Raw genomic sequence first — 13,796 nt, 5'->3', positions numbered from 1 at the left:
AAATATATTTAAGCTTTTGAAAAGCCTCTGTTCTCATGATTTTAAAGGTTTGGGGATAACACCCCCTTGCCTTGCAACTCCACATAACTGCCATGCTTTCACTCACACTCCCTCTTCCTCCCCCCTCCCCCCATCTCCAAAAGCCAAGTCCTTCCATTTGAGTAATTAACTCAGGAACTCACCATCTAGGCTCTTAGCTGCAGGCACTCCTCCTCCTCTCCCCCTTCTCATCAAGCCCAAGTTGTGCTTTTATTAAAGGCCCGATTTATTCTTGTATAATCCTCCTCCGCTGTTGACAGGCCTTGCGGCAGCACAACTCTCCTCCGGCTGGAGTGTCTTTTCAGAGCTTGTCAGTGAAATTCTCAAACTGGTAATAACTCATGCCAACCAAACACACATCTTAACATCCATTACCTGCTCCCTGAGAGCGATATTCATTGCTTCCGCAACATCCCTCCCCCTCAGTCGCCCCTTACTTCCAACAAGGGGAGCAAGTGGTTTAAATGTATTTTTGTAGGCAAATTTTCTTCTATTACTGTTCGCTAAACAAAACTGCTTAACTTAATCCCTTCTAGGAAATTTCTGAAGATAACAAACCTGGCTCTATTTGAAAGCGCTAGGGGAAACTTCCAGTGTCTTCCGACAGCTCACTAACTTACCATGTCCATTAAAATTAACACAATTTACCTTCCATTACACATACCTAGTACACATGAACAGTTTACATAGCTTTACTGTTTATGGCTTCTGTTTGCTGTCCCAAATACTATAACAATACTATTAACCTACATGTTAGTTTACTACTTTTAAAAGGCAATCTTCTGAGGCAATAGAAAGAAAAGACAGCAGTTGCCCTAGACTCCCCTGCTTTTGCACAATTTTGTTTTGTGCTTAGATATGAAGTGAGATGTGTCTTGAGGCAAACTAAGGCAATCAGATATGTGGTTGGGTTGAGTTGGCCTGAGTAACTGAAGCCAATACATTTCTCAGAAGGAAGGAGCAGCCAGGGAGCAAAGTGGTCTCCCAGGGGTTGCTCCTTTCAGAGGGAAGGTAGCAGTAAGGAACAGCAAACCTATGTGGAGATGAGAAGCTAGAGCCTCCTGCATGCTCAAGAAGGCAGGAGGAGCAGCAGCAACCAGACCCAGAACTGATTTATTTAGGTTGGTTACATAATCAGCAAATCTTCACAGGGCCGGCGCAACCCATTAGGCGACCTAGGCGGTTGCCTAGGTCACTAACATTTGGGGGGCGGCGACCGCGGTGGATCTTCGGCCGCCCCGGTCACCGGTGGTCTTTCGGGGGCGGGACCTTCGCCGCCTCTGTCAGGGGCGGTATTTCAGGGGTGGGACCTTCCGCCGCCTAGGGCGGCAAAAAAGCTGGCGGCGCTCCTGAATCTTCACGCTCCCCAGTAGATCCAAAAAAGTTGCACATACATGGTTGTGGGGTCATGACAGCATAGGTGTTCTTTACTTAAGCCAGTAGGATTATTACCCTTGCAAAAAGAAGTCAGGTAAAACTTTCAAGCTCTGAACACCTGATCAGCGCATGAATGACAAACATAGTATCTGCAGCAAGAAAAATTTCAAGTCAGGATTAAACAACTTTGTCCATAAGCTCCAAACAAGGAAAATAATAAGTAAAATTATGGAAGGTAATAGTCTCTGCACAGAAAGGGGAACACCAATTTCCTGTGTAAGAAAAATATTTACCCATCATGGATTTGTTCCAGAAGTGCTGAATACTTCAATAAAAATACGTTCTTCAAATGGTTTTTGTAATTTTAAGTCAGTCACCTTTTCACTTGCTCCCTGATCCCTCTTATGCTTGCTTAAATGCACTATGATTCAGGGGCAGCCTACTTATTTTCTTCTATACACCCTTTTATCAATATGTAACTTACAAAAAAATCAAGGTACATTCAGTACCAGTGGTATCCAAATAAGGAATAATATCTAAAACTCAGGAACACTACATAAAATAGATCAAGAACAATATACTGGAAAAACAAACAGATATACCAAAAAGCACTTTCCCTCATTCTGTCAAAATAACTGCACACAATAAGATCTGTTCCCACTAACTTATAAAAATGAGTGCACCTCAGTTTATTTGAGTCTCGATGCAGGTGTCTCTCTCAGGGTATGTCTGCACTACCCGTCATATCGGCGGGCAGTGATCGATCCGCGGGGGGTTGGAGGGGGAGGTCGATTTATCGCATCTAGTCTAGACACGATAATCGATCCCTGAGCGCTCTCCTGTCGACTCCTGTACTCCACTGCCGCGAGAGGCGCAGGCAGAGTCAACGGGGGAGCGGCAGCAGTTGACTCACTGCAGTGAAGACACCGCAGAGAGTAGGTCTAAGTACGTTGACTTCAGCGACGTTATTCACGTAGCTGAAGTTGCGTAACTTAGATCGATGATCTCCCCCAGTGTAGACCAGGCCTCAGACTTTTCTTCTAGGTCTTCAACTTCTCAGTCACTTCACTGACTGTAGGAGTCAGTGATTTCTCCAACTCTGCTCTCTCCATAGAACACTCTCTCTAAACAACCTATATTATGCACTGTGCCCATCTCCCATTGCCTCATTCCTACTCAGACTTTGTTCTAAAATCTAGCCTCAAAAAAATTTACACAACCACATCCTGGAACATGACCTTGGAAGCCCTTAGATGTTTTCTTTCAGGGCCTGATCAAAAACCCATTGATGTCAATGGAAAGGCACCCATCGATTTCAGTAGGCTTCGGACCAGGCCTTTAGACAGTTCCATAACTGCCATTCCTAATCATAGACACAGCTAACTGCTGTGTTTCTTACTAAAAAAAGTTTGAAGTTGAACAACGAACACTTGCACATATTAACAGGAGATAAAATGTTTTGAATACAGGGAAGGATGTCTTGTGGCTGAAACACAGGACTGGGAATCAGGAGACAGAATAAAACTCAGGCTCTGCCTCAGATTTCCTTTGTGACCTTGACTAAGTCTCAATTGCAATATTCAGCTTCTTCCGTCAGGGAAATCAGAATACCTGCCTCCCTCACAGAGGCTTAATTTTGTGTGTGTGTGTGTGTGTGTGTGTGTGTGTGTGTGTGTATTGCTTTAATTGAAAGAAATATACATATGGAAAGCATTACTATTGTTATTAAAATCCAGTCATGGTACCATGCAGAAAGTATTGCAAAAATAAAGGCACCATTACATCAAGTATTAAAAATGCTATTAATGCAATATTTATTTATGCCCCGATAAGATATTTAATGGATGATTATATTTATTTCCTTTTGGGACAGAGAGCAAGATCCATTTTCTGATGTGCCCTATGGTCTGCTTAACTACATAAAGAACACATCTTTGTTTCTGTGATTAAGATTTTTCAAATTAAGGGCTTATTTTACTTACAAGAAAATAAACTTACATTTAAAATTTAATAAAAATACATTTAATTCTAGATAGATAAGCAAGGACTGTTTACTTAGATTATAGCTTTCCTCAAACTATAACCCAATTTACTCTTAAAAAAAAAAAAAAGAGCAGCACATTCACTGACTGAAAGAAAGACCACTTCAAAGTTCTTTCTGTAGTCAATACCCTGGAGCATGCTGGCTTAGCCTTATGATAAGTCTGTATCTTTCTTTGTGCATCAAAGACCCATTAAAAATTCCAGCATTCTATGACATACATAAACTGAATTAATTACAAACCATGGATACTAGAAAGAGCATTTTATTAAAATAAAGAACAGTCATTCTTGTTTCTGTTTAACGTGTGACAGGTAATTGACCACTTGCACATGCTGAACCAAGCAGGAACATAACATAAGAACATAAGAATGGCCGTACTGGGTCAGAGCAAAGGTCCATCCAGCCCAGTATCTTGTCTACTGACAGTGGCCAATGCCAGGTGCCCCAGAGGGAGTGAACCTAACAGGTAATGATCAAGTGATCTCTCTCCTGCCATCCATCACCACCCTCTGACAAACAGAGGCTAGGGACACCATTCCTTACCCATCCTGGCTAATAGACAGTAATGGACTTAACCTCCATGAATTTATCAAGTTCTCTTTTAAACCCTGTTATAGTCCTAGACTTCACAACCTCCTCAGGCAAGGAGTTCCACAAGTTGACTGTGCGCTGTGTGAAGAAGAACTTCCTTTTATTTGTTTTAACCTGCTGCCCATTAATTTCATTTGGTGGACCCTAGTTCTTGTATTATGAGAACAAGTAAATAACTTTTCCTTATTTACTTTCTCTACATCACTCATGATTTTATATACCTCTATCATATCCCCCCTTAGTCTCCTCTTTTCCAAGCTGAAAAGTCCTAGCCTCTTTAATCTCTCCTCATATGGGACCCATTCCAAACCCCTAATCATTTTAGTTGCCCTTCTCTGAACCTTTTCTAATGCCAGTATATCTTTTTTGAGATGAGGAGACTGCATCTGTACACAGTATTCAAGATGTGGGCGTACCATGGATTTATATATGGGCAATAAGATATTCTCCATCTTATTCTCTATCCCCTTTTTAATGATTCCTAACATCCAGTTTGCTTTTTTGACTGCCGCTGCACACTGCGTGGACGTCTTCAGAGAACTATCCACGAGGACTCCAAGATCTCTTCGATTTAGCTATAGTTAAATTAGCTCCCATCATATTGTATGTATAGTTGGAGTTATTTTTCCCAATGTGCATTACTTTACATTTATCCACATTACATTACATTTGCCATTTTGTTGCCCAATCACTTAGTTTTGGGAGATCTTTTTGAAGTTCTTCACAGTCTGCTTTGGTCTTAACTATCTTGAGCAGTTTAATATCATCTGCAAACTTTGCCACTTCACTTTTTACCCCTTTCTCCAGATAATTTATGAATAAGTTGAATAGGATAGGTCCTAGGACTGACCCTTGGGGAACACAACTAGTTACCCCACTCCATTCTGAAAATTTACCATTTATTCCTACCCTTTGTTCCCTGTCTTTTAACCAGTTCTCAATCCATGAGAGGATCTTCCCTCTTATCCCATGACAACTTAACTTACGTAAGAGCCTTTGGTGAGGGACCTTGTCAAAGGCTTTTTGGAAACCTAAGTACACTATGTCCATTGGATCCTCCTTGTCCACATGTTTGTTGACCCCTTCAAAGAACTCTAATAGATTAGTAAAACATGATTTCCCTTTACAGAAACCATGTTGACTTTTGCCCAACAATTTATGTTCTTCTATGTGTCCGACAATTTTATTCTTTACAATTGTTTCAACTAATTTGCCCGGTACTGACACTGCTAGAGCTTACCTAACTGGATTAAACTACAGGGATCAATATGCCCTCCAGCATCTGACAGGAACAGAAAAACAACAACAGGTATACATCATGTTATTGTTAGCTTCTTACATATTTCTAAGGAGCCTTTACAATGGCATCCAGGAGCTGACACCAACATTACCCTTCCTGCCCTTTCCCTTCATATATCCAAATCTCTACAACTGTTCATTTTTTAACACTGACTATTTCTCTAATGGAGGGAGTTAATGTTAACAATTGGGAAAAACAAAACAATTAAGAAAAGAAATTTATTAAAACAGCAAGAAGGGGGACAAGTAGCATCATGATTCTCAGATGGCTACTTAAGCCAATAGCTCTGCAAGATTAAAGAATGTTTTATGTGCCCTGTCACCTTTCTGTCACTGGATATGAGAAATGCAGCAGAAGCACTAAAGTGAATGTAAAGGCCAACATCACTGAAGTGAAGAATCCACTTAGAAAGACACTGCAGGCGGACAAGTCAACTTTACAACAGCGAACTGAAACATATGCAATGAAGTTAGAAGGGGACTGGTCCACTCCACAACACAGACAGGAGTGATTTGACATTAGATATAAACTATAAAAATGAACTTTCATTAAATGGGTTGGGTTTGACAACAGAGAGAGCAAATGAATGGAGAAATTAAAATATTTCTGGAACAGGAAGAGAAAAACATCTCCTGGATTTTCTGGTATAACAAAAATCTGGAACTGAATACATGATAAAATCTATTTCAGCTCATTATGGGATAAAGAAATCTTCGGGGAAATTAAATCCTGCAAAAGACTGGAATGCCTAAATTTTGACAATGGAAGGCAATAAAGCTGACATCTATGAAGTGAGGAAAATAATTTAATATTAAAGGAACATTAAGAAACGAAGTTTGTAACAGGGATTTTCATTCATCAGACATGTGAGTTTTCCCTGTTTAGATTGATATTATAACAGAAAGTTTAAGAGTATTACCAAAACCAATCCAAAAGAAACAGCAATCAGAGAAAAAGATAGACCAAGGAAAATAACTTGCAACCGAAGTGAAAGAAAGAACTTTGCATACTGAGAAGCCATGGAGTGACTTAAAATACTTAAAGGTTCATTTACCTTCATATGCAGAGAGGCTACCTAAAATATTACTCAATTCCCCCAAACACTGCTCATTGGAAAATGAGAGCCTTTAAAAATGAACACATTTTCCAGTCACTATCAATTTGGGATCCCTTGTCAGAAACTAGAGTTACAAAGCACGATAGAAACAAAGAGGGCCTGCTGCCATAACAGCGGGAGTGGAATAAAAATTCAGCAGACAATGCGGGAGCAGGTGGGAATGGGAATTGCAGGGTGGGACTGGTGCAGGATTAAAAAAATAATCGTCTTGTGCCACAAACAACATGAATGCCCCAGCCAGCAGCCACTGCTCTCCAGCTGCCCAGCTCTGAAGGCAGCACCGCTGCCAGCAGCAGCACAGAAGTAAGGTTGGCAACATTGATATTTGTATGTTTGTTTTTTTAAAAAGGCAAAAGGCAGAAGTTTATTCACAGCACCCCAGAGTGCCTCTTGCACACACCCCTTAGGGGAGTGCCCCCCATTTTGCGCACCACTGGTCTATAGAAAATCTAGAGAAAGCAGAGGTTTGGTTGTTACTATTCTGAAGTGACTATTACAAGCATGATCAACAGCAGGTTGAACAAAGAACAACATATATATATGATGATAACTAATACTTTTTAGACATTAAATTGGGAAAAGAATTGTTGCGCTAAGATTCACAGAAACATATGCTAATTAGGCACACAGTAAGCAAGAGTTGAGATATAGCAATTTGATGTGGTCTATTTGCTCTCACATTTGACAAGAATTCAGACGAGCCAAGGGAGAAAAACGTTAAGAGTTGAATGAAAGTATAATTACATGAATCTTTTAAATAATAATTTAAATAATGAATAACGGGAGGGAATGAAGAGAAAAAAAACTAAGATGGAACAGTCAAAGATCTGAACATCTTATTTTATTACTTTAACAAAAAATACTCCATGAACACCAAATAGAAAGAACAATTTTAAAGCAAAACTGCCATTTAATATGAAAGATTTTAATCACTATCTAATTACACACAAAATACATCACTAAAGATCTTTACAATATTCATTTGAAAAGATTGTCAAGCAGGAAACACTGCTATCTTGACAGCCCATTGGCAGAAATCAAGACAAAGAAAATTAAATTCATTATCTGAATGAGAGAGGCAGAGACTGTCAGACATAAGATTTTAAGTAACAGAACAATAAGAACCTGGAAAGTCTCTGCCTATTTCATTCTAACAGTGAAATGCATTTCCTCTGTCTTAAGTCACTTCCCAGCAGGAAAACCAATCTGACATCAGCTCCCACTGAGGCAGGTGTGCAGGCACACACACACCCAAGCATTAGTCATAGTCAGGGAGATCAATTACAATGACAGGTATCTCTAAAAACTCAGTATGGTATATTATTCTGCTGAAAAGTAAATGTTTTTCCAGCTAAGATTACAGGTCACTAAATTAGCGAGTAACCCATTAAATGACCCTAAAACAGGTATTGGACACAAGCAATGTGGCAGACTACCTAGTATACTATAACAGCTCCAAATTTAAAATCATGTAATTTTATGAAATTAGAGCATGGAAAAAACAGAGAAACTGACTGTGGGCAATATATATAAATATATGCATATATACACATACATAGAACGGTAAAATCCTCACTTACACAATATCAAGTCATCTGTGATTTAAATGCCAAATGCAGGTGACTTATGGTAAATTCATACAAAAGAAAGTAAATGGTAATAAATAAGAAGGGTTAAATAATAACTAGAACAAGTTCACAACAGTACTAGAGGAACGTTGGTGTTTTATTAGTGAAACTTTTGTTAATTTACACTAGTATTCCTGTAAACAATTAAACAATAAACTAGAAGTTTGCCTGGGCCAGTATGAGAGAAACATGCTGTATGAAAGTTAAACTTGGGTGTGTAACAAAGGAACACACTGTATTAATGTGTACTACTCAAATCACAGTAACGTGGTGTACTGACCTAGGTAAAATGTGTTGTTCACATCAAGTGAAAGGTAATTGTATCAAGGAGAACCTGGATCAAACAGAGAATTCCAAAGATTTGCTGAAATTCTAATCTGATAGGCTGGAAAAAATTGTGACAGCCAGTTAGAGATGGAAGGTGGAAAAGGCAGAGTGGAGCAAGAGATGGTTGTACCAGGACATAGGTAATATTTTCACACTTCATAACATAGTGTTTGTCTGCTTAGTCTTTTTTTATAGTGCCTGAATAGATGCATTTAGTTACAACTTTTATACATGACAATAATTTTGTATTTTATTTAAGCACAGAAATTGAGTATGGATATTCCAATTGAGACTACCTGCTATTGAGAATCTTACAGAGAATGCCCCTAAATTTAGAGCAGCTTGAGCCAGAAAATTTAGTAACAGCTTGTGCGTCTGGTCTTAGCAGAAGGAGATTGTGATTTTTCTTCCATAGACAGTGCTGCAATGAAGTTAATGGAAGCCAGCTTGTACATGGGGAAATCCAATGATTTGGGGGGAGCCAGGCTTAATTACAATACTACTGTATTCATCAAAATAAAAAGGCACTAATTTAAAAATTGCTAATCTATTAAAATACTGGCTAATAGCCATTGAGACTGCCAATATAACCATAGTGGAGGAAAGCAAAAGAACCAACTAGTACTGCCAACCATGGAATATATTGACAATGGAGGAATTCACAGATAGGAATAAGGAAAAAAAGACATACCTTATTACATGAACCGTCAATAAGAATAATCTGGCCACCAAACACAAATTCTCAATTTTCAGTGCACTGGATATGTGGTGTTAGTACCTGACTGAAGAGTATGAACAGGATATTCAAAACTTCTCTTTTACTAGGTTAAGCTATAAATAAACCTAAAGTTAAAAAAATTACTAAGAAAATTATAATCGTTTTAATACATAATTAAAAGTGTTTACTATAAAAAACTTAAGATTTCAACGGGCAGTATACATAGTTTTATTTACATGACATACACGTAAACCCCTTCAGTCAACATAAAAAAAGAGAATAGCAAATATCTAAGTTAACCCTCATGTATTTCCCACATATGTATATGAGAGCCCAATAATGCAGACTGAAATCTGTATATTATGTATGGTATCAAGACTGCTTTCTAACACCCTAAAGTTCAGATTTTTCACTGCTACACTTTTATAGCTTATTACATTCAAGAAACAACTCTTCTTTTTTCCCCTCCATTTTTACAGTTCAAAGAGGCAAGATACTGTTCCTCACTTCATTTTAATCAAAGTACAAAAATAATTTTAACTGGTAATGCCTCTGAGCCATTTCTTATGTAACTACAGAATGCATTACATTATTCTGAAATAAAATTGACGGTTATGAAATAGTTAACCATATAAAAGCGGGTACACAAATTAACACCTTGGGAAAACAATATTAATTTCTCACATAAAAGAAAAGAAATATTACAAAACAACATTAGTATACTTTGCTATACACTGAAAAATATTATAGAAGTCAGCTGAATGAATGCTGTCATCACAGCAGCAAAAAAACAAAACAACATTCTGAAGGAATATGTAAGAATTTGCTACTTATATTTTCACTCTGTTTATCTTTTCTACCTAACTAGACACCATATGTACCTTTCTCTTAAATCCTCTTAGTTTTGATCAAGCTTTTCTGCGAGGAAAGAAAAAACACTTCCCGGAAAAATAACCAGAAATACTGAGCTCTGCTTAGGTTTCCAGGACAGATCTAAGTACACGTCACAGAGCACTGAAATAGAAGATGAAGATCTGGAACTCAAAAGCTTGACATTTGGTATTTATTCATCATTATTAATTATTATTTCATGGAGAACTGACAGTGACCCCAATATTTAGTTTACCTAACACCTTCCATTATAAAAGATTATTGCCATCTTTCTTGAGCTCTATCACCTTTATTATTTGCAGCAGGGTTTTGGCAGGAGGAAAGTGCAGTTTACTAGTACCATGAAATTCTGCTCAGATGTGGATGAATATACACTGTTGAAAATAGCTATTTCCCTACCATGGCTTGTGTTGTGATTTTGGCAGCATGCAAGAACACCATGAACATTCTAAGGCTTGGACCCGACAGCAACTTCCATAGCAGCATACACTGCACTGGAAATCCCTGTGAACAGAAACTCTGCCGAGTTGCTGCCAGAGCAGCTATAGTACCGGAGGAAGGGATGGGAAGATCCAGGCTGGGCTGCAATGATCACCTGCACCCAACACATGGTCCCAGTGGCCATTGCCCACTTCTAGGGCTATCACAGATGGGCAGATATTATTCTCCCCACCCACAGACCTCCCACGGTGGGATGAGAACCCTAGGAGAAGATAAATTAAAATAATAATAATGTGTACCAGAAGAGCATGAGTTCTAAACTCTGCTGCGGAGTGCTTTAGTAATTGTGTACTCTTCACAGTTATTATTAAACTGGGACTAGTAATATATCCCAGCTCTCTACTACAGCAGACCCAAATCTCATCCAATCAGCCACACTGCATATCTTTATTTTCTATTCTGTCTGTAGAATGGGGCTACTCATGCATATGTAACCCACTATTTTTCAGTGTATTATGCAACTTCTTTTAGTGGAAGGTTCAAATAGGGTAACTGTCTTCTGCTACCAATTAAAATATTTAGTCCTGTAGTTGAAGGAATAGCACACTCTGTTGTAGTGCTTAAAATTCAGGTTTCAAACCCTGATGATGCATGATCAGCAGTTATTACAATTGCCCATGCAACCTTCATTCTTGTGCAGATTCATTGTGACACAGTCTGATCACACAATAACATACTATCTTTTCCACAGGACAGGACAGAGAATGGATGGTGCTGAGAAGTTGTATAGTCAATGAAATTTATCTATAGGACCCCGTCTCACTTTTCTAGCAGTTGGAAGGTGCATAGAGAATAAAGTAGGGAATGCAAAAAGATAAAAGATGGATGGTCTTGTGGTTAAGACAGGTGACTTACACAGACCTCACTTCCATCCCTCCCTCTACCAGAAACTTCCTACATGATGCTGGGCAAGTTACTTGAAGTGGAATTTTGGTACATGGTCAATAGTAGTTTCTCTCTCATTTTCTAGGGGCCCAACTTGAGATACCAAGGGCTGGATGATCAGCAATGCTAAACACTCTGAAGAGCAACTGAGCTGTGGTTGCTCAGCAGGGCCGCCCGGGGGGCGGGAGGCAAGTGGGGCAATTTGCCCCAGGCCCTGGACCCCACAGCGGCCCCCACGAGAATATAGTATTCTATGGTATTGCAACTTTTTTTTACGGAAGGGGCCCCCCAAAATTGCTTTGCCCCAGGCCCCCTGAAACCTCTGGGCAGCCCTGTTGCTCAGCACAGTAAGGCACTGTGGCCTAGAGTAGTCAGGAATTGATGTTGCAGGTTCTAATTCTGCCACTGTGTGGCCTCAAGCAAGTCACTGTCTTTGTCTCAGTTTCCCCATCTGTAAAACAGGGATAACAATACTTTATCTCTCCAAGAAGTTGTGAAAATAAACTTATTAGTGTTTGTGAGGCACTCAGGTACTACAGTTGATGAGCACCATGAGTAAATTACTAATTCTGTATTCAGTACATGGTTTTATATGGTGTGCAAGGGTCACATATTAGATAATGGAGATAAAAATATATTGAATAGCTCCTTCATTCCCTGAGCACTATCCCTTCTGTGCACTGACTGAAGCAGAGGTCATATGGAAAAAATAGTATGCAATCAGGTTATTAAGGTGTCTATCCATAATGCACACACACATACAAGCAAGGGAAAGAATAAGGTTTCACAGGCAACCTTAGTTCTAGTATTTCCTAATGTTCAAATGCTTGACTCTACCAACTAAAGAACTTCATTTGAATATGTTCTAACGTAATTATAATTTATATTTTGGTAGCACCCAGCGATCCCAATTAGAATCAGAGCTCCATTGTGTTGGGTGCTGTACAAACATAGAGCAAAAAAAAGTCCTCGCCCCAAGAAGCTTACAATATGGTTATTTAGAATGAAGCAGGAAAGGAGAGCCCATTAGAAGTTGCGCCTATATAGGACTGAGAATAAAACTGATTGTTCAAGCTCAATACCAGCTTAACCAGTTTATTCCATGGTTTGGCCTACCAGTATAGACAGGCCCAGACACTGCAGGAATTGCGTTTAGATGTTCTGTCCTCGATCCCTACTTTAGGCTAAAATAAAGCTCATTCCATCCCTGGCAACACATTTAGTGGTTAAGAAATTAACATGCAGCTGTCATGCAAGACCAACCCAACAGGTTTAAAGACACCTAAAAACTGCCTCATGGCAAATATTTACTATACCACAAAGAAAACATAGTTTTAAAATGAAAATAAGTATGCAAAGGGATGTGAATCAGAACTATACCAGTCTAATAGTAGCAGAGCTCTGTGCAGATTTACTCTCATACAACACATACTCCCTTTCTGATAGTGTTGAACCAAATCATGTTTGACATCCCCAGAGAACAGCAAACCATTCAGCATTAACAGCTTTCCTCTGTAGCTATTACTGACACTCTCTCCCACAGACGCAGGAATAATCCTTCCCTGGCATTATTTACAGCCGGCCTCGTGCTCCTAGGATAGAGGGACCTCTCCACATTCTCTTACTGGTGCCTGGATGCGGAAGGCTCCCCACATCTAGCCATCACCCCCAGGATGAGCACTACGCGCCCTTCCCCTCCACAAGCACCTACTGCCCACCAGCGTGAGCCTCTCCCGAACACCGGGGCCCCCGCCCAGGAGCAGGAGTCCTTTGCTAAGGCCTGGCGCTCCCCTCCTCCGCACCCGCTCTCTCTCACACACACACACACACACCCCGCTGGTTATTTGCAACCCTCCCCCCATGAGTTATTGGGGCACCTGCCCCCTTCTGTCTTTGTCACTTTCATGCTAGTGAAGGAGGCTCCGCTGGCCCCCCAGTCCCTGGGGCTGCTCCGGCTAGAGAGCGGCTCCGGGCACCGCTGGAGGGGCCGCTCCTACCTCCGCGGGGCTTCCCAGCGGGTCCCGCTACACCGCGGGAAGGGGGGTCCCCCCACGCCCGCTGCCCCTGCACCTAGCGGGTCCGCCCCGGCCCGTCCCTCACCTGGCGCCCGCGGCTGCGGGGGGGAGGTACGCGCAGCCCCCGGCTCCGCCATCTTCTCACTCGGCCAGCGGCGAGCGCGGCTCCTGCTCCCGGCTGCGGCCCCGCTGCGCTCCGGGTGGCCGCCGCACAGGCGCGCTGGGCGCTCCGCGGCACCTGACGCCGCGCTGCGGGGAGGGGGAGGCGGCGGCGGCGGCGCGGGCTGCCAGCGGGGCGGGAGGCGGCGGCTGCTCCGGTACTCGCTGCGCGCAGAGCGGGTGGGGTGGAGGCTCCGGCGCCTG

The 13,796-nt window shown here is 41.0% G+C and overlaps 1 protein-coding gene across 1 annotated transcript in view; it reads right to left on the bottom strand.

Moving 5' to 3' along the window:
• The window catches only part of MAP7D2 (MAP7 domain containing 2), a 124,446-nt gene extending 110,876 nt beyond the window's left edge, over positions 1-13,570 (bottom strand). The window contains exon 1 of the mRNA XM_065400024.1: positions 13,519-13,570. Coding sequence (XP_065256096.1) covers positions 13,519-13,570 — 52 coding nt within the window. The remainder of the gene's footprint in view (positions 1-13,518) is intronic.
• Positions 13,571-13,796: the final 226 nt, after the last annotated feature.

The sequence above is a fragment of the Emys orbicularis genome, chromosome 1, assembly GCF_028017835.1.
Source record: "Emys orbicularis isolate rEmyOrb1 chromosome 1, rEmyOrb1.hap1, whole genome shotgun sequence".
NCBI classification, from domain to species: domain Eukaryota; kingdom Metazoa; phylum Chordata; order Testudines; family Emydidae; genus Emys; species Emys orbicularis.
Note: the sequence above shows the minus strand (reverse complement) of the source record. Positions and strands in the feature narration are given on the sequence as shown.